The sequence below is a fragment of the Mesoplodon bidens genome, assembly GCF_964165515.1.
Source record: "Mesoplodon bidens genome assembly, chromosome: 8".
Taxonomy (NCBI): Eukaryota; Metazoa; Chordata; class Mammalia; order Artiodactyla; family Ziphiidae; genus Mesoplodon; species Mesoplodon bidens.
The window spans coordinates 3,727,504-3,749,649 of NC_138165.1; the positions used below are offsets into that span (position 1 = coordinate 3,727,504).

The 22,146-nt window shown below is 38.3% G+C and overlaps 1 protein-coding gene across 2 annotated transcripts in view; it reads right to left on the bottom strand.

The window, feature by feature from the left end:
- Nucleotides 1-22,146, bottom strand: part of CNTNAP5 (contactin associated protein family member 5) — a gene marked incomplete at its 5' end in the record, with an annotated part of 887,048 nt that overhangs the window by 130,462 nt on the left and 734,440 nt on the right. For both annotated transcript variants that reach the window (XM_081242026.1, XM_081242025.1), the window contains 3 exons: nt 4,447-4,665; nt 13,186-13,356; nt 13,535-13,662. In XM_081242026.1, coding sequence (XP_081098152.1) covers nt 4,447-4,665; nt 13,186-13,356; nt 13,535-13,662 — 518 coding nt within the window. The remainder of the gene's footprint in view (nt 1-4,446; nt 4,666-13,185; nt 13,357-13,534; nt 13,663-22,146) is intronic.

Consider the following 22,146-nt stretch of genomic DNA (forward strand, 5'->3'; position numbering starts at 1 on the left):
ATGGGTTCATTGTACTCAACTCTCAACATTTTCAAGATGAGACAAAACTTTGTGGAAGGGGTGTTTTAATCATTCACTTCTCTGAAAATAAAAAGAACCAGTGTTCTTTCAAAGCACTTTCAAGCTCTAAGAATCTGATTTTGTGGAGCAGAAGTGGTGTTGGAGGAAAAATGCATGAGGAAGCAGGTAGGTCTTCCTCATTTTTTTTTTCATTGTAGAAGCATTGAGTGACTGCCACTTGGTAGGTAACAAGGAAGCAAAGCATTCACGGGACTTGCCCACTAGTGTTCTGAGGTCTCCTAAAATTTCTTAAACGAATCAGGACACTTTCTCTTATTTAACTACTATGGGGAATATCAGAAATCATGTATTAATGTTTTTACTAAGCTAATTTTTTTTACTAAGATGATTCAAGTATACTTGACATATTAGTTAACTTTGAAAAAATAAACTTGTTGGTAAATCAGAACTTATCATCAGAAATGTATAGGATGCTGAAAAGACAATTTCTTTACTTTTTGTTTCACCATTGACATCCTCCATGCACAATGGTTTTATGTAACAAATATGCTAAAAGGTGATTTTCCAGTTCTTCCTTAACATGAAAAGGATGTGTATCTCCTCCTGTGCTTTGAGACACAGTACATCTTCCAGACAGAAAACTCTGCTGGCCTGTGTCAGGAAAACCATCCTTGTGGGGCACTCGCAAGTGTAAATATAAGTGGCTATTCCACAGAGAGACTCTAGCAGTTTCTGAAGTGTCAGGGCAGAGAGCAAATGAGACCCACCTTTCCTGGTTTCACTGCTGACCTCGCCTTTGACACGCTTCACCTGAAAATAGTAATAATAATTCCCAACCAGTGTGGAAGCAGGAGCAGCACTGTGGGTAGTGGGGAAATTGATTCAACTTTATGACTTACCAAGTCAGTGAAATACTTTCCCCAAGGAGTTCTAAGTGGGAGTTACTTCAGTTTATTTTGACACAAATAAAGCAGCTGAGCCAAAAAATAAAAAGAAAAAAGAAAGAAAAAGGTCCATCAAAGGCCAAAAAGATAAGAAGAAAGTAAAGCAACACAAAAATTAGACTCACAGGCTCACAGCTTTACAAAATGTCCATTCTATAATTGCAACGTATTTGGAAAGGTGGGGTGTCAGATATGGGGACAAAGAGATATTTTCCTTGCTGTTACATCCACATGGGCATGAGGATAAGGATGGTTGTCATGCTTAATATACAGATGGAGATGGGACACCCTCAAGTTGTAAGGGATCAGTTACCAGACTCATCAGTTTCATCCTGTAAATAATAAAGACAATGAATCCACTTAGGCTAGTTGTTTTTCTACCAGGGTCCCATGGTCTGTTGGTAGTTGACCTGGAGTTCTTACCCAGATCTCTTCATTTCATTTTCAGCCATAAGTGCTAGTTCTTGGATGTCTCTTGCCTTTTCCTCGTATTGACTTGAAAAGCTAGTAGGGAAGAGCAAAGCGAGGGATGATACTGCCAAGAGTTTTAAAGCTGAAACTACCCCAAGCTTGCAGTGCACATTTCAGAAGCTCTGTGTTATGAAGTTTCTACTACTCTATTCAAGAAATGCGACGAGTGAAATGGCATGGTTGCAATTGTCCCTAACTATCAGGGAAATAAAAGCTTGAAGTTAAAATATTGATTCTGGGAATCCAGCATGCATTGACTCAGGTATCAGCACTTCAACTTGTCACATTCCAATGACAGGGGCAGTGCTAAGAGATATATCCATTCTATAAAATTCAACCTGTTTCTGGTACTCAGGAAGCAAGCACTCACAAGCACAGCAGCAATGCCAGTGATTACCATACTTGAATGATGCTATGTTTTGATTGAAAGATCCTTCAGAGGTTAAAGGTATCTAGACAGACATATCCAAATTAATATTTAAGTACTGTCGCAATCAATCTATCCCAGTAAAAATAGATAATGAACAAGGACCTACTGTATAGCACAGGGAACTATACTCAATAACCTATGTGGGAAAAGAATCTGAGAAAGAATGTGTATATGTATACGTATACGGAATCCCTTTGTTGTACACCTGAAATTAACACGACATTGTAAATCAAATATACTTTAATTAAAAAAAATTAAAAAGCACACCACAATAATATCTTTTTCTGCCTAGCAAATATAAAAATCCAGTGACTCAAATTTTCTGAATGATAGAGAATGCAATTCATCATTTTGGCTGCTCCAGGTAAGTAGAGGCCTTTTTAAAAAAAAAAAAAAAAACACTGGGTCATGCAAACTGGAAATATTGGGACTTCAATTTTTTTGGCCACCTGACACTTTTAAACTGGTTGAACACTAAACAACAAAATTCAAACCAACAGACTAAAATGGCCTCCAACAGCATGTTTTTCTTCTTCAAGTACATTAAGACAAATTCAATAAAGCAGAGTACCATCTGAGATGGAGCCTATTGGGAAGAAACATACCAGAAGCAGGTGCTCTTGCTGCAGCTGACCTTGGCTACAGCTAGAGCAAGGTATCTCTTCAGACCCATAGACATGCTCTTACTCATTGCATTTGTGATCAGTTAACAGAAACATCTAGAGATAAAAACCCACAAGGAAACACAGCAGCCTCTTTTCCCTTTTGACTTGCACAAAGTTTGTCACATATTCACATATTCATATCATTCACATATGATAATTTCATAACTACATGAAATTTGCATGAAGGGATTAAAAAATTCCATCTTTATATACACCTTTCAGCCAGAAAGATTCATCAGTACTGCCTGAAGATAAATTAAACTTTGGCATGGAATATAATTTATGAAAATTGCAAACTACTTGAATTGATTACACCAAAAATGACATTAAATATTGATGACTAGCAAATTTATTCAGAGCAATAAAAGGTGATGTTTAAATGGAATGAAAACATCAATATAAATTAAAAAAATATATTTTAATACTAAATCATATCACTGATGTAGGTTAATTAAGTGAGTACTTTTTCATCATAAAAACATTTTTAATCACTCATATCTTAGCTTCTGATGGATAGGTAAAACATGATAGATGAAGAAAGAAATATGATTCCTATTGGAAAGAGAGATTACATATTCTGTTACTTTTCTTTTATCTGGTGTGTTCTTAGTGACAGATTTCCTCAGAGTTAAAAGTTGAACAGACCCAAACTTAAAGGAAGCAAGTAAGAAACACCCATTGATTGCTGATGGCATTTCATTACTAGCAGTAAAGCTATGTAGTGTAAGAGTTGGTAAAATAAATACATAAGGAAAGAAAAGTAAATCTGGGTATACTGGCAGATTTTGGAACCAATTTATGCTACTGTCTGAACTTCAAGTTTTTTGTAAGAGCAGTGCCTTGGTTTTGATAATAATACAGTATCACTAACATTTCCAGCTCTATTTTGTCTTTAAAGCTTTATAAGCCCTGCTCAACCTACTTTCAAAAAATCCTTTCTAAACTGTAGCTATAAGGCGGACCTTTCCTACCTGGACTAATGTGGCTAAATTCTCTCTCCCTCTCTCTTTCTGCCTCTTTGTCTCTCTCGCACAGTGTGCACGCACATACACACACACACACACACACACACAGAGTGAGCTCTTTGAAAAGAAGTTTCATTGCACAAGTCATCTTTCAATTCCTACCACCTGACAAGGTGTCTGATTTGTTTTAGGTGCTCACTGACTGCTTGTGGAATGAATGAATGATTCAGTGAATGATGTTTGAGACTTCCCAGGCCCTACTGCCAGCAGTGGCAGCCAGTTCAGAGGAACAACTTATCTAAAGGTTGATTCTGAGTCTCACAGTGGAAATGACCAGTGGAGAGACGTCTGCTTAGGGACCAGGGCTTTTTTCTGTGCAAGTTATGAGGCAGCCATCTAAGTGACGTGATTTCAGGGAGTATCAAAGAAGCTCCTAGTTTAAAAATCAGTAGCTCTCTCCACCACCATATTATTGATGCCCTAAATCCCTTGGAGATGCTGTAACGTATTTCATTACATGGTTCTCAATAATTATCAGGAGTCAGGTATCACTAGGAAGGGTGAATGGTCGCCCACTGACTTAAAGTCAACTTCTAATAAGGTTTAAAAAGCTGATACATTCTTTTTCTAAGAGTAGGTTTTGATGATAGGGATGAAAAGTAATAGAGGTTCCTGGACATCTGAAGATATAATATGTACAAGGAGAAAAGATACAAATAGAGTTTGAAACCCCCTCAAATTTTGCTAAGCGATGACATCATCTTCCATTGTTGTAGCTAATAAATCTAGTAAGGAAGAATCTGCGAAATTATGTTTATAATTATAAATGCCTTATGAAATATTTTAATCATTTCCCAGGTCTAAAATAAAATAGGAATTTTCCTTGGGCCTGGTTCCACAGTGGTCTTGTAGGGTTTTTAGCACACCGGGCACCTTAAGATGTCACCTACCTACAAAGAGCTGGCTGTTGAGCTGTAACCGGAAATGGCCCTCCTCTGAGGTCTCCCTGGTAATCCTTGGGAGGTTGTCCACCTGGAGTGAGGTCTCCTTGAGGTTCCTCTCAGCCTGGACATAATGCCACTGGTTGTCATTCAGAGGAGAAGAGGACTGGACTATGAGCTCTATGGGGCCATTCCCAACATCAATGGCAAAAGTGATCTCGGAAGGAGCTGAAACCAAAAAGGAAACAGGTAGAAAGTTGAAGGGAGTCGTCAGTGCATTTAGGGCACAAGCATACCCTGAACGAATGACAAAAACGATCATACATCAATAGCTAGGTAGAGTGGCCTTCAGATGAAATCCCTGCAGTATTAAAATTACCATTAATGGTAATAACTACCAACTACTAAATCTCAAGCTCTTTTTTTGTCCCACTTGGTTCTCATTGTGAGAATTCAAGAAACAGGATAGGGACCAGAGTCACTGATGCTGATCTGACAAAATGCACCTGCTCCAAGGTTCTGGGTTTTCTGGATCTGTTCTGACTTCATCTGTGTCCTCATGGACAGCTATAGATACTTGGTTAGCTAAGCAGCTACACTCCTGCGAGGAGAAGACCACACCCTGGAAAGTCCAGTGCTTGGTATTATTCATTATGCATATTATAATAATGTATTTCATATATATATATATATATAACATATTATTATGTGTATTATATATATTATTATTCTATAATGTATTATTTCATCAATATATATGATACAAGAATTCATGCTATTCCTATGACTTTTTTTTAAAAGGAGGCTCAGAAATTTTAAGTGCCTTGTCTGCATCACTGCAAGTGGCAGTGTCTGGGAACAAACACAACCCTATCCCCCCATCTCCCCACGCAGGGCTCCTCCCATGACCCTTTGTGCCCTTCTATAGCAATCTGCTTATCTTACAAGACAGGAAAGAGCCAGTCAGGGGAAATGCTACCTGTGATGATGATGATGTTGATGATGATGATGACAGGAAGATAATAGTGGTGGTCATGATGGTGATAGTTGTGGTGGTGATGATGATGATGGTAGTGATAGGGATGATGATGGTGATGGTAATGGTGGTGATGCTGATGGTGGTGATAATGGTGATGGTGGTGAAGGTGATGGTGATTGTGGTGATGGTAGTAGTGAGGATGGTGGCGATGGTGATGGTGGTGGTCATGGTGATGTTGGGGATGGTGACGGTGGTGTTATCACCATTAACAGAGAGAGAGAGAAGTAGCAGCAGCACAGCAATACAATGCACTCTGAGGAGCACTGCCCATAGATTCTCTCATTTTAAGCCTCAAAGCAACTCTATGAGAAAGAGTTTTTATATTACTTTTATGCCCATTTTATGGGTGAGAAAATGAAAGTTCAGAGAAATGAAATAATTTGCTTGAAGTTGCCTAGAGAGTAAGTAGAATCTGACTCCAAAAGTATAATCGCCATCTTTTTTCTCAATTTTAGTGTATCTTCTTATATTTTCTTTTGTTATGTTAGAATTCTAAATCTGAAGGATGTGGAGAGGTAAATTATAAATTAAAGTTGAGGGGAAGACAGTCCCCTCTCAGGAACAGCAGCCTTCATATTCCAGACCTTCCCCTCCTTATCAGCACCTTGTGATGGCCCCCCTCCTTTACACCCGAGATAGGACATGTGTATTTCTTTGACAAGGTCATCAACTAGCAGACCTGAAGATTCAGCAATACCAAAGGTCAGTCATCACCCTGGACCACTCCTTCCTCAGGCTTTAAACCCCAACAGAAAGCCAGACTTGGTATAAGAAGCCCCCAATATGCAGAATTTCAAGTAGCAGAGAGTTTGAATTGTTTGGCTTCCTGGTGAATGTGAGCCCTGACTGCAAAGAGAGGCAATAAGATAGAAGCTTTACAAATGGGATTTGAGACATGGACTCTGACACCCCCCATGACCTGAGGTAAGTTTTCGAGCTTGTCAGCTCTTACTTTTATCCTTTGTAAAAGGGAATAAAAACAATACCTAATTGTCAGGTTGTTTATAAATTCATCCTGACAAAGTTCTTAGAACTGTGCTTAGCATGTAGGATGTACTCAACAATGATAGCTATTGTTATTATCATCACTGTGGCATGGTTCACCAACCCACGTCAGTTGTCTTTGGCTCATAAACCCATGCATTAATGGAAACAGAATTGAAGGGAGCAAATCAGATTCAACAACTGAAAGATTAAATAAGAGCGAAGTTGGTCCTTTGAGCCATTGCTTGTTTCTTATCAGGCCACCAATGCTACCTTGCAGCCCTGCTTATCTTGAGACCAAATAAACAATTACTGAGATATTGAGCATAAATGTATTTCTCTCTAAAAACATAGGTAAAGACTCTTGAAGTTGAAGGGGAGGAATGCTAAAGATTTTGCTAAAAGCCTTCTTGCAAAGCTGGTCTTGTGGATATCCAGTTCCATGCAGACAGCACATCCCTATGGAAGGAAGGCTTGCTCCACTGCTGTGACGACCTGCCACCCCCTGTCACCACTACCTCCTTGTTAGTTTCTGGTCTGCACTTATCTCTGCCCCCGCATTTATCCCTCTGTTGTGTAATGATCTGGTTATGATCTGTCTCCCCAGCTAGTCTGCAACCTATAGATGAATTGGACACCCAGAACCTAGGATTGGGCCTTGTGTACAGGAAGCTCCCATCAAACTAAAATTTCATTCATTAAAATGTTACCCTGCACACACTAAATGTAATTTTGTAATTTTCTTTAATTTTTTTTTCTTAGTTTTATACCAAGGTGTTAGGTTCCTTAAAAACCTTCTAAAATTATTATTATTTAACTTTATTCAAGTCACTATTAAAAACCTACTATGTTCAACTCACTCCTCCTAGAACTAGGGGAGAATCAGTGAAATGCAATAATAATAGTTAACATTTATTGAGCACTTACCATGACCCAGGTACTCTGCTAAGCATTCTTCATGAATCAACTCCCTACAATCATATGAGAAAGGTAATATTTTACAGAGGAGGGAACTGACCCACAGATAGCTGAGAAGCCACTCCAACCCAGAGGGGGCAGAGTCAGGATTTAAGTCCAGGTGATGTGTCTCTGGAGCTCACTTTTTAACCCACTTGTCCTATGAGAAAACCACCATCCCCAAAACCTATGCAGTCCCTACCCAGCAGTCAAAGCTAGATATAATATGGGTGCCTGAAAAAAACTGAATGAAAATAAATGTAAGTACATGGTGATACTTCCAACACTGGCTAGTGACTTGGTGGACAGGACACCTGAGGCCAACGTCAACTAGATCTCATTTGCTGGGGGGATGGGCATAGCTCAGTGGTTCTAAATGGGAAAGCTGGAGGCCCAGTGGCAGCATTACCTCTATCATGAATTTACCATCTTCTCCCTCCAACTGTCTGACAAATATCCTCCCTTATCATTTACACCCTATGGTTCAAGACAAAGCAAAGGAGTCACTGGAGTCTTTTAGTGGGTTTTTACCCAGCCAGGGCCTGTGCTAAGCAGAGATGAATGAAACAAAATGAGCTCATGGTGTACTTTTGAGAAGACTGACCAAGAAGGAGCATGTCAAGTGGAGGAACCTGCCACAAGCATGAGAGATTGTACACCAAGTGGTCCTAGGAGATGAGAAGATGCCTTCTAAGTCTCCTGTACAATGTTCTTCCTTCCTCAAACTGTGACACCATCTCTGTGTTCTCAGCTCTACACAGGTCAGGCATGTGAGATGTCTCAGGAACCATAATGGAATAAAGAAGAGATGCAAGGCCTTAATGTAGTCTCCTAACCTCTCTGACCTCCCACGTATTCATCTGTAGAATGAGAAGTAAATGAAATATTGTTAAACATTTTTGGAGACATGGACTCTTGGAGGAACTGATGACAACTGTGGCTCCTATTCCAGAAAAAAAGCACACACAGTTTTACATTAAGTTGTAAAGACCTGCTGAATGTCCTATGCCTCAAAACATGGAGGAAAATCATGCTATTTTCTCACCTTCTTGGCTCTTGAAACAGTTTTGCAAAGCAGAGCAGGGAGTTGTTCGAATGAGCAAAGAATTGAATCCTGGATTCTGAATATTACTGGGTGATGTTGGGTGTGTTATTTACCCTCTCAAGGCTCACCTTCCTCATCTGCATATTGGACTGTGAGTTGAACATGAAAATCATAATGCAATATCTTGATGATTATAGATGAGATTATTTGAAAACAAAATTAAATAATGAATATAAAACATTCAGTACTATGTCTAATTAGAGTACTCAACCATTTAGTATAAATATAATTATTATTAGAATTAATCTTTCCTATTCTTGAGGATCTGAGGATTGTATCTTCAAGTTACCATCACAGTTGGTAATATTATTGACATGATACATTTGAAAGTCAGAACTCAAACTTCTAGAATATATAGATATAGATGAGGATATAGATATAGATATAGAGGTATAGATATAGATTTAGTTGTTCCTCCATCCCTCCTCCCCTCTCTACTAAGAGGACAAACATTAATCACCTGGAGACAACGTTAGACCCTATCAGCCTCGAGATGCCACCAGAAGAATCTACATAACAAACTTGACTAACTAGCCTTTATCTCTACTTCTGAAGCCTAAAACAGCTTTCCTTTATCCTATTATTTCTCCAAAAATTTATTGTTCTCTTTTTAATATGTCATATGAACTGGAGGTCTAAGTCACCTTGTTGAGTCACTCATTTCCTCTGGGTATCTCCCATCCCTACATGAGCTATACATGTTAATAAACTTCTGTTTGTTTTTCCTCTTGTTATTCTGTCTTTTATCACATGGTTCTCATCCAAGAACTCAGACTTTTAGAAGTGAAAATGATTTTTTTTTCCCCTACAGGCTTTAAGGTCAGCTAGCTGCCCCTACCACCCAAGGGATAAGGCTGGGCTCTGGCAAAAAGCAGTCTGAAATCTCTACTTCCCTGTCTAGAAGCATTTGTTCCTAGGTAGTCAGAGGAGTTGCATATCAGGAGGATTGTGTGGACAGCTGGCAAAGAAGTGCTTTCCAACCAGCTGAAATGTGGCTCCTTCTTGAGGGAAAGATAGCCTTGACGAAAGTAGAGATTCAGAATTCAGAACAGGGAGAGAAATAAATTAGACCACTGCTAACATTTGTTAAACTCCTGAATCCAACCAGAAATAAAGTGCCCCACCAATTCCGGACTTGGTCACGTGTCTTGGTACCAATAAATTCCCATCCTTGTGTCTACCAGTTAAGATTGAATTTTCTTTTAATTGCAGCCAAATGCATCTGATTGACATATGGGCATCAACAATTCCATTTTCATAAATAAGCACTGAAGGGGTGAGGAACTTGCTCACAATTAGAGTTAGAGAAAAAGAAATTAGAATCCACATTGGGTTCTAACCAGTAGTCTCTTTCTGCTATGCCATACTGACCTCAACAGCCATTTCCTTCTGATCCCCCATCCACTCCAAAATATCTATTTCAACCTGCACAGCCATTGTGAGCTAATTGTCAAAATAGCTATTTTTTTCTCAGTCTCATTTGAAACAAATCCATTAAGACTTGAGGACATAATGAAACATCTTGCCTTTCATAGAATATGGACTAATCTTAAAGCTACAAAATTCAAATGTCTTAGTTGGAAGTGATCCAGAAAGAAATAAATTGAAAATTTTAGGTAAACTTCTTGTTCCCTGTCCAACAATTCGGATACATCAATTTTGAAAACTTCTGTTTGGATAGTTACAGAGGACTACTCCTTGGGGATGAGGAAGAGATCTACTTGAGAAATCTACTACATTTATGTGAAGGCCATTTTCTTTCTAAGAAGCTGATCTGTAGAGGAATCTTACTATGAACACTGTAGGGTGAAAATTCCATCTGTGTAAAAGACATAGGTTGAGTGCCACTGTTCGTAAGAAATGCAAGATAAGCCCCATTTGTTTGTTTGTTTTTCCTTTTAAATAATAATAATAATTAAAATATTTGAAAATTTTGAGGCCTCGTACTTTAAACAAGTTTATACAAAATCTTTCTCTTTCAAAAAATACAAATTCTCTGATTTGGTGAAAAAGTGTGCACTGAACAATGACATCAATGGATTTTAAATTTTTATCAGATTTAATACCCCTTGCACTGAAAACATTTTTGTGCAAACCAAAGGACAAAATATAGTATGAGGAAGTACAAACAAATTGGACACTGAAATATAATTAACATGAAATCATCACTCATTACCTTGTGATAATATGTCATGACATTTGCTGCTGCTTTAATGAATCGAAAGGCCTTAGGGCCTGATTGTTATTAAATTTACATTGAGGTTATTATATCCATATTATGAAATGGCTGGCACTCAACTCCACATATTTAAAGCCTGGCCAAGGTAGCTATGAGGGATCTTATTTCACACTAAAGCCGCAAGAGCTTCCTGTCATTAGTAGTCTAAATCATTGAAGTAAAAGGAGATTACAACTCTCAGTTAAAGAGATGCCTTTCTTTGTATTGGGCTGTAGCTGCAGAAGAAACACTTAGCTGCTCTGTGCTCTGCAGGAGACCTGTACATGTACTTCAGCCATCTCCTCCAGCCAGTACTTTTGTCTCTTTTTCTGGAGCTCTCAAATTTCCAAGTTTCTGTTGCTAAGACATTATTACTTAGGTTTTCAAGGGTATTTCATGCTGTCACATTATTATTGTAATATGGTCAATTGCCACAATCAAATCATAAAAAACATGCATTTAAAACCAGGTAAAAGAGGCACCTAATGAAAAGCATAAGTCTTCATGGTCACAGCTTTAATAAGGGCAAGATGGTGGGAGCAGTCCACCTTGTGTATAAGAAAGAATTGGGTATACTGAATGCAGAGAATCAGAAAACTAGCAAAAGCAACTAAAAGTAGATCTGTTTTTTATTATTGCCACACACCAGTAATTCTAAATAATATCAGCAATGAAACATTCCTCCACCGGGGGGGGGAACTTTTGTAGGTTTAAGTTGTAACAAATGTTGATGTTAGTATTAATTTTTAATAATGTGTAAGTTTCAAATAGTACATTTTATTACCTACCACATATTATATTCAAGAGGGAAGCTAATATAGAGAACTCCTGACGTACCATTGGCTCCTGAACATGAAGACTCATATATGTGTTTTTTTTTTAAGAATAAGAGCTCAATTTCTGATTTCCCATTTTTACAGTTACTGTGCTATCATTGTTTAACTTAGATCTACTGTTGAAACAAGGAATATATAGTACCACAGGGGCTGTGAACACAAATTGCACCCAAAGAGAGCTTAAGCAACTCTAAAACCTTAGGAACTCTGTAAGGTTTTACCAAGTAGAATAGTAACCCATGATGAATTTTCTAATAAAAATATTTTAGTGGTTATTTTTTATTTCAGAGTTATTTGAAAGTGGCTAACATTGATCATGAAAAAAATACATAGAGATAATAGCAATTTCTGGAATTTATTGTAAAATGGGATTTTTATGAATCTCTATCAAACTTAGCCTTATGTTTAAAATCTTTCCTAAAATGTTTATATCTATTGCTTAATGTGAAAAACATTTTAAATTTAAAGTTAATAAAAAGTATCCTTTGATCAGTAAGAGAGAAGATAAACGGACAAATCTGATTATACTCTCTTTGAACATGGACGTAAAAAGAAAATCAATTCTGATGAACTCACTCACAAATTTGCATAAGTCAAGTCTAAGGAACAAAACTTTTAATGTTACTACTATTACTTGAAAAGACCAGTATGTAGGTATTTTTCCCTTTTATATAAAAATGAATGAATGAGATTAAAATTCTTTATTGTATTGTGTATCTTTTTTGTACTGGAATATTTTTATTGGCATGATTACAAATAAAAGTTTATTAACAGAACACTTCCCCATCTGCATTTGTATTACTTTTCCTTTAACTTTATGATTATTTCTTAATATAACTTGTATATAGGAGATGGGATGTTAAAAAATGATCCATGTCCTGACACCTAACTCACTAGATACACCCCTATTCATGGTGAAGTAGTAGAGAAACGATGGAAATTCTGATTGGTCAGTCACATACTCCTGGTGATGGGAAATAAGTCAAGAAATTACTTGCAGAGAAAAAGTACAACAAAAATTTCACTTCAAGTATAAATAGAATGCAGAATACTAATGTTTTCAGCTTTCCATAGAAATTGCAATGAAAAAGTTCCGTGGTGTGGAAGCTTAAAAGAACAGGTAAGGGCTACCCTGGTGGTGCAGTGGTTGAGAGTCCGCCTGCCGATGCAGGGGACGTGGGTTCGTGCCCCGGTCCAGGAAGATCCTACATGCTGCGGAGTGGCTGGGACCGTGGCCGCTAGGCCTGCATGTCCGGAGCCTGTGCTCCGCGGCGGGAGAGGCCACAGCGGTGAGAGGCCCGCGTACGGCAAAAAAAAAAAAAAAAAAGAATAGGTAATAAATGCCCATGGATCAGATAAAAGACACCATAAATAAATTATGGGAATTTTGGAAATGCACTAGTTTGAAGAGAGAATGACTCTTTAAACACTGATAAATAATAATAAAACAAAAAGCATAAGAAGGAACTAGAAATTATCATTGTTAATTTGACAGAGGCCCAGGGAGATTAATTTGATAATCTAAATAATACACTAGTTGTTGGTGGCAAAGATAAGATTAAAACTTCTGTTGACCAGTTATATTAAATTCATAAATGAGAACACTTACAGCTTATTTCAAGTCGGATGAAGTCTTTAATGCCAAGGTTTTCTAGGAAAACTCCAGATAAAGCCGTGGTTTTAAAAAAGAAGGAAATGTCAGCACTGAATTCCGCATGAAAGGTAGGAAAGTGGAGGTAAGAGGCTTCTGTATAAAATGATACCGCATTCCAGAAGTGTCCTGCAAACGAAAAAAAATCCTGAGTATGGTTCATTGTTTTTGAATGGGGTACAGGAAAGCACTGGGCATGTAGATAATTTGCAAGACTGGGGGACACTGCAGGGAAAAAGGATAAGGGAATAAAACATCTTGTGCTTATGTAAGACAGAGAGAAATCTTCTTTCAATTTAGTACTCACGGTCACCATAGCAACGCAAGGGACCAATTCTCCAAGCAGCTTCTGAGTTTGATCTGTTGGTATCAGTGATAACTATCTGAGTGACAGGCAAGTGGTCTTTGAAGGAAAGAAAGCCAGTATCATTTGTCCTGCAAAACATAAATTTAAGAAAAGAGAGGAGAAAATGTGGATAATCTAGTGATTCTTTAACAAGCCTCCTCTTTTCAAAAGTGATTTTGCTGGTTGCTGCAGGGTTGGGGCAGCAGGGGAATAACAGAGGGCCTTTCATCTCATAGGTATGCATGAAAGTCTGGGATGCCAATTACAAAACCCATGGCCAGCTTCCAAAAACAAGAGCATTTTACATCTTCCTTAAGTCTTTCCAGAAAAGCAGATAGTTTACAGAGCTTGCTGCTGCTTTTTGTAGCTCACAGCACCCCACCTGCCCAATGCAGTGCTGATGGAACACAAAACGTTACCTCTCTCCATGAAGAGATCGGCTATCTCAGTAACTTAACTTGAAATAAGCATCATAAAGCCACTTAAAAACACTCCAAGGACTTGTTTCAGCCACCTGCCAACAGGTTTTAATCAGTTTAGGATGTTTCTTATCACCTTTTAACTCTAGGTGGTTTGTTGCTTTTTACTTTTTTCTATGTTTTAGAGATCTTTATTGTTAATGACTCTGGCTTTGTCTCTGTTAATTATGCAACTAGGAAACTGACTAGTCATCCTTTGACAAGAAAGTTAAAAATGAATGGGGTTAAGCTATTCATGTTTCCCTTTTTTTAAACATCTTTATTGGAATATAATTGCTTTACAATGGTATGTTAGTTTCTGCTTTATAACAAAGTGAATCAGCTATACATATACATATATCCCCATATCTCTGCCCTCTTGCATCTCTCTTTTTTTTAGTTGTGTTTTTGGACTCATGGTAAGGACACACCATTTTACTGAGAGTAAAAAGGAAATGTAGGTAAGAAACTGACATTGAATGAATATGCAGTGATTTTGAGCCAGAAATGTACTAGGGGAAAAGTAACACACCTATGCAGTGGGTACCATTATTTCCATCACAAATGAGGAAACTGAGGCTAAGAGATATGAGATAACTTGTCTATGGCCACAGGGCAGAAGGGGCAGGGGTCTAGTCACTTGGTGTCTATTTCAACCCTAAACTTAACAAGTATGCCATAAATATATGTTAATCTGAGCTGAACTGAATTATATAAGGCAGTCTGATAATTGCACATGGGTGGGTTGGACTGTCCAGCCACACAGCCTCAGGTAAGCACATGATGCATCATCTTGTTTGTTCCTGAGAACTGGGAGACACAGCACCAAGCCACAACAATCAAGGCAAGGTATATGATGTAGCAATTTGTTTATGAGAACACAGAGGAGCTAATTCATATTGGTTCTCTCTCTGTAGACACAAAGACATCAACACCACACTCAAAAAACACTCAAGGGCTTCCCTGGTGGCGCAGTGGTTGAGAGTCCGCCTGCCGATGCAGGGGACACGGGTTCGTGCCCCGGTCTGGGAAGATCCCACATGCCGTGGAGCGGCTGGGCCCGTGAGCCACGGCCGCTGAGCCTGCGTGGCCGGAGCCTGTGCTCCTCAACGGGAGAGGCCACAGCAGTGAGAGGCCCGCGTACCACAAAAAAAAAAAAAACACTCAAAATCAATGTTATATCTCAGCATCCTTTGCATATTATTTACAGCTCTGAGTCCAAAGACAAAGAAAATAATGTGTCAAGTTATGAATTAAGGATGCATGGCAAGGTCCAAGTAGTGTGATGAAGTGCTTTAAGGACATAGATTTAGAAGCACACAGATTTGTTCTGAAATCCCGGATCCCCAGTTTCCACCATAATTAGCTTGGGCAAATTATTTTATTTCTGAGATTCCACAGTATCCTAAGTTGAAAAATGGAGGTAATGCCTATATCACAGAGTTATAGAGAGAAGTAAATGATATGATATAGTCACGGTGCCTGATCTATGGTAAATACTCAAAAATAGTAGTGTTAACAGTCATTTGAGTTCTCATTTTTGCCCCTGAATCACTGCAGCCTCAGACAAGTCAATTTATCTTTTCATACATCGAGCTATGATTCTGTCTTGGAGGTCTCCACACTACACAGAACATTGTGGAAAATTAAATGTTAAGATTAGACATACAACTCCCGAGATCTGTAGAAAAACGCACTAACTCATCTTGGTTATAAACAAATCAAATATTCACTTGTACATATACCTTTACAGGTCTATTCACCCAAAATGTAAAGAAATGCACTATCCATTGTCTGTAATTTGAGTACCTGTATTTAAGAGGCCAATCAAAGGATCTGGAATAAGATTCTTGTGTCTATTTGAAAGCACATCTATGAATGTCACATATACACAGAATAAAATTAGAATCTTCATGTTCTAATATTTTTTTCAAGCAGACATTGCAAAGCAAGTTTCAAGTAACCAAAGTGTAATAAAGACCAAACTCCTGTAGAAACTCTACATTACTATAGGATTTTCTTTCTCTCCAATTCTTCTTTCATTTTCAAGGTGAAAATGGTAGATTCTGAAGTCTGTCCCTCAGTGCCAACCACTGTCTCCCTCATACACTATGGCATCTTGTCTGTATCAATTTGATGTCCTGGCACCAAAGTATTGGAATATACAAAATTGCCCCAAGAATAAAAAATCTCTTCCAAATAACAGAGAAAAAGAACTTCATATTTAGTTTGATGATGCAGAGCATATTACCAAAAATACTTTTTATATAAAATCTAAAAATCTCTCCAAAGTTGTTTAATGTGGTAGAAAAAAACTCAAATGCCTACAGGGGCCAGGAAAGTAATAAAAATGAATGAAACCAGCTTTGTGTTAGGTGATAAATGGGACATGACACACAGCTTCAGTGTCATGGGGAAAGAGAGAGAGAGAGAAAGAACAAGAGGAAGACTGGGAGGAAGTAGTGTTCTGTCTATAGGAGACAGTGATAGTCATTCATTCCTAACAGGTAATTATGCTCTTCATGAATGTAGGACCAGTGGGCCAGACTGGAATATCAACATAAAACTTCTCAATTTTTCAAATCTTAGAAATGGATTTAAATTCTTAAAAAAAAAGAAAAGTATGGTGGGAATCAACACTGCAATAAAACTGACCAATAAAACAGGTGAGGGCTGTGTTCAACCTACAGGCCACCTGGGCATCAAGGGACTTTGCAAGTTCATTCATGCTCTTAGCATCACAGTGAGAATAGTGTTTGGATTTAATTCAATGTGTGAGCAACAAGGCTGATTCAAACATTTCAAAGTATTAATGGGTAGATTAATGGGGGTGGCATAAAAAATGATACAAACTGCAGCTGTAGAGTTGATGTTCTACACACGAAATTGTTTTCCTTTGGCTTTTGTATGAACTTGTCTTCTCAAGGGCAAACACTTTATAGACTTTGTCTTCCTTTGGAACAATATACAAGACTCTTCCTAAAGGCAAAGGGTGCTTATGTACTTTATAAGTACAAAAATGATTGTGCTGTAGTGGGAAAGCATTGTCATTAGGCCAGAAGGACCTAGCTTAAAACATGTGCTTCAACACATGGGTTGTATGATGTCATGAGGTCAGCCTGGGACTCAGTTTCCTAATTTCTTAAATGGGGATAACAATACTAATTCGATGTTGTTGTATAAATCAAAGTAGTTAATGTATATAAAAGTTCACATGTTGACTATGACATAGTAAGGATTCAATAAATAGTTATTGAAAGTCCCAGTCAAGTGTGAAAAAAAATGTAAAATACAAAGAATTTTTGAAAGGAAAATAAGAAAAAGTGTCCCACTGTTGGCCAGCCAAAGATCCCAGCTTATGGAAGGTTGAAGGGCACAAAGAATAGATAACAGACACATGGTCCTCAAGAAACACATGTGACCTAATGATAAAACATGCACATTAAGGAAAAGACTCAAATATTCTCAAGAGCAAAAGTATGGCACAGAATTAGCCAATGTGGTCTCCTCTTAGTTTTTCTATCTGAATCTAGGGACTTTACCAAAATCAGGTTTGCAGAGCAGAACAGGGGCTACTGATTTCATTAGTGTATCATTAAAGTGCAGTGAAAACTCATATACTGCCATTTTTTTTTCTGTCAGCCAGTTTTTGGTTAACTGTTGCAATTCTTTTTATAGCATCATTTGGGTGACTGAGCTGATTAAGAGAGATTTTTTTTCCTTTTTATATTCTTCTCTCTTTCAGTCACCCAAAAGTAACATATAACACATTATTCATAAAGAAGATAAACCTAGAAAATTATGTAAAGAACTCAAGACCTCAGGTCCCTTGGAAGCCCTTGTGTGACTCTGAATGAATTATTCTCAGGAAACTCTGCATACCTTTCTGTTGAGTGGGAGACATGAAGCACTCCATTTGCTGTGGCTGCAAAAGTGGTATAGCCAGGATGAGGCCCATAAACAGTTCTACAAGTCTAAATGCCATATCGATGCTTGACAATAATTCTATTTTAACTTTGGTTAAGGCATTATTTACCTTTTGTCTTCCTTATTGAGACTTAAAAAAAAAAAAAAAAGAAGAAGAACCTAAGGGATTAGATGACAAGAAGCACACAATGAGCTCAAGGGTCACTTGGTTGACAAAGCAGCAAGTGCAAACATTGACTGTGGTCACATAGACAAGTCCACACCAGAGGATAATATCCTTCTAGCTGTGCCCCCACACTGACCAGGCCATATCCGAAGTCTTGATTTCAGTCCCTAGTACAAGAAGCATGAGGGGCAAAACAAGACGATGTTGGCATATATTTAACATTTTCAGAAACTACATTTCTTCAGTAAATACTTTAAGAAAACTGAAGCCATAGGGCTCTTCTCAAGTAGATGTGAGAAAACAAAATCTGGTCTTGGTATGTGAATACAGCCAAAGTTTACCCAATACTACTTTATTGTTAAGAAATGTAAATGGCCCTCCAGATTTTATGAGTATAAAACTGATTTTAAAAAGTACTAGCAAGGTTGAAGGTTTTTGTAGGCATCATTGGATTAACCTGTTCTGGATAGGAAAGAAAGAAAGAAACATTCAGTAGTGCCATAAAAGCTCTTCACAGGAAGTCTGCATTTTTTCTTCTCTCTCACTCTCCTCCCAGACCTACCAAAATTGACCTCTTCTCCTTCCAGCCCCCTGAAACTTCAGAGAATCGCTCATTTCCACAGAATGGAAATGCCAGTCCCTAACTTACTCCACGTTGCTGCAGCATTTTACAGTGCTGCCTTCTTTCCTGTTACACACACACACTCACACACACACACACTCACACACTCACATGCATTTTCCGAGGAATACATATTCATTCAACTACCTATGAAAGATCTCCTTTGGACATCAATCGTCATCTCTTAACTAATATGCTCAAACCCCCTCCACTGGTCACTTCCCCAGGGATCAGCCACCCTACTTGATACTCAGTTCTGTCAAGGCCTTGGTCCCAGGCTCTCAGCTGCTGAGGCCGTACACCTGCGGATCTTCATGTCTCCTCTTTTTCCTCACTTCCTCCTTCATTCTTGACCGACGACTTCCACCAAACTCCCCAACTTTAGGTCTCTGTTCAGCTGCCCTATCCTCATCCTCCTGGCCTCAGTTTTACTCTGAGGCCCAGAGTCAGCCTGGGTCTGGGAGATAGTTACCTGACCTGCCCCTTACTTTTCCTCTCTCTGCCCCCTCCCTCCCTCTCACTTGTGTCCACACCTCCAGAAACATACTCACACATGTGGACCACAAGATGTACTTTATTGCTTCAAACCTTGTAAAGAAGTCTCTATCTCTTACAGGTAGGGTCCAAATTCCAAAATATTTAACATATTAGAGTAGAATATAAAATGCAATTTAAAACCACCCTTGACTTTTACTGGAGGAGCTCTTCCTAAAGAAAAAGATCCATATGTTAGAGGCCCTGCTTGGGTGTGGGGCTGCTATTCTTAAACTTACTGATGGCTCTGGGGTTCAGCTGAGCATCTCACATCTCAGGACCTGAGGATGGGAGCCACCTCTTGCATTTCTCTGGCCAGGTGAGCACACGAATAGAGTTTTACACCTGATCTTGTTTCACCCTCGGCACAGCCCTATGATGGCGTTATAACATTGCCTGCCTTGTGCAGCAGAGGCAACAGAGGTTGAGAGAGGAGATACAAATTCTCAGGGGGCACTGTTGGCAAGTGGAGAGGCTAGGGTTGGAACCAAAACTTTTGCCATAACCGGTGTGCTCTCCTGTTCCCCAGGCCTCGTCTGGCTCCTGCAGAGAGAGGCTCTCTCGTGAGTGGAAGCTGTGTTTCCCACATCTGTCTATATCTTCTCCAGGCAGGCTGGAATAACCTGGCCCTGAGTCCTTGAGTTGTCCTTGTGGGTTTCGGGCTGACTCTCCCCATTCCATTCACACAGGCTTTCTCCACATGAGATACACTTTGATTAGGTTTCAGTTGACTAATTTGCAATGATTTTCCAGCCCTGCATTCTCTGAGATTACACATAGGTCACCTTGACAGGAATTCTGGGAGTCCACAAACTCTTCAGTGACACAATTATCAAGCAGTCTCCTGGTTGATTTCCATGGAGGAAGAAACACTCCAGCCATGACATGGTGAGTTTTACCAGTGAACTTTCAGAGGGCAGCCCCATTTTGGGGAGAAGGGTCTTCAGTGCTCTTTCCTAGTCTCACCTAGAGTGTGATGGCTAAAAGATATATTTGATTGCTGTGGTATGCTGGTTAGTTATCTTATGCATTTTATTGCATATATGTATGTATAGCTTTCGTAGAAATTAGTTTAACTTCTATAAGTCAATGTTGCCTCATAGTTCATTTAAGATACTGTAAAAATAAAGAAAATAATAATAAAAATGATGACTAACACATTTTTGAGAACTAAATACCTGGCATATCTGCTAGATGAGCAAATTAATGCCAACTTAGCCAGCACTCCCCAGAGATAGGCATTCTTTTTCTCTTTTTGGTTTTATTTTTTCTTTTCTTCAATCAAACAAGAGCCTGAAGCTCAGAGAGGCTAAATGATAGTCACTAAGTGACAAGTACAGGATTTGATCATCCCGGTACATAATATGATATTACATAGAGGTCAATTATATTTTACATCCTGAAAACGAGGGTGCTGCCAGGATAAGTAGCCACAATTGTGTGTGTTCTGAATATATTACATGTATTACCTCATGATATTTTCACTAAAAATCTAGAAGGCACATTTGCAAAGGAGATAAAACTGTTTCCCCTCTGTTTCCACCTCCTTCTTCTTCTTAACGATGAAGACTCTACTTTTTGAAAATAATGCAAAGAATGTATTTATTTGTAGGTAGCTGAAAGTGTTGCCATGGATCTCAGAGCAGGACCAGGTGTGACAGAAATGACAAACACTGAGAGGAAGAACGGAAGGGGAATACAACATCACCAGGGTCCTGTCAGAGCTGTCCACACCTGCTGAAGGGTTCCAGCAAGTTCTGACCCAAAGGAGGTTGCAACTATTGCCTTCCTGTGGGGCTCTGTTTTGACCCCCAGTGAGTTCTGTGGTGAAGCCACTTGCTCAAAGAGACTGTCATTTCACCCCAGATTCAGGGAGGCCAGTTCTGAACTGACTCCCTTGTGGTCTGTATAAAGTCCTAAGTCCCTTCAACAATTTGGCCACATTCATCAAAATAGAAAAGTGGATGATTTAACAATTCCAAGCCAGAAATCTATGCGATAGAAATAATAACTTTAAAAATGAAAATAAAGTATGTCGACTCAAAAATGTTCACTGCAATATTTTTTTTCTAATAGTAAAACATCATTTAAAAATAAAATGTTTATTATTTTATGATACACTGTAAGTTATGAGACAACTCACTTTGCAGCCATTAAAATTGACAGGAGGCATTGATGTTTATGCTTATTTAATGATGCCAAGTCAAAGCTCTTCAAGACGTAGTTCATGTAGAAAAACAAGCTGCAGATAACACATTTAATACAATCTCACATTTCGTAAAAACTGAATGAACTTTCATATTAATAAATATGGTATGTGCTTAGGAAGATATTTATATGTAGATGTGCCCTACATGCCCCACTATTATCTCTAGGTATAAAATTTTACATGTTGGGTGGAAGTAAGATGATACAAAGTGATAGTGATGAAGGAGCTTCCTTTTTATTTAATATTTCTGCAATATTTGAATTTTTTATAATAATAATAGGACATATTTATTTTGTAATAAAACACTCCTAAATTTTAAAAATCAGGAGAAATTATTCTCCCTGGGCATTGTTAAATATAGATACCTCAGCTGGATGAATCAGAACTGAGAGCTGTAAGCAAACTTAAAGAGCAGACAAAAAGGTAAGCAGCTCCTCTAATTTGGTCCTGAGTAAGAACTGCTATTAGGTGAGTAATGCTACTTAGTGGCAAGTAGGCACATTAAAATAGAAGCCAAAGTCTCATTGCATTCTTAAGTCAAATGATAATATTTTGGTATACAATTGCCCAAATCAAACTGTTGTATAAAATATACTAAAGAAATGTAAACTTTTAATCTTGATATTGACTTTGAGTTCTATCTATTTCTGATACTCA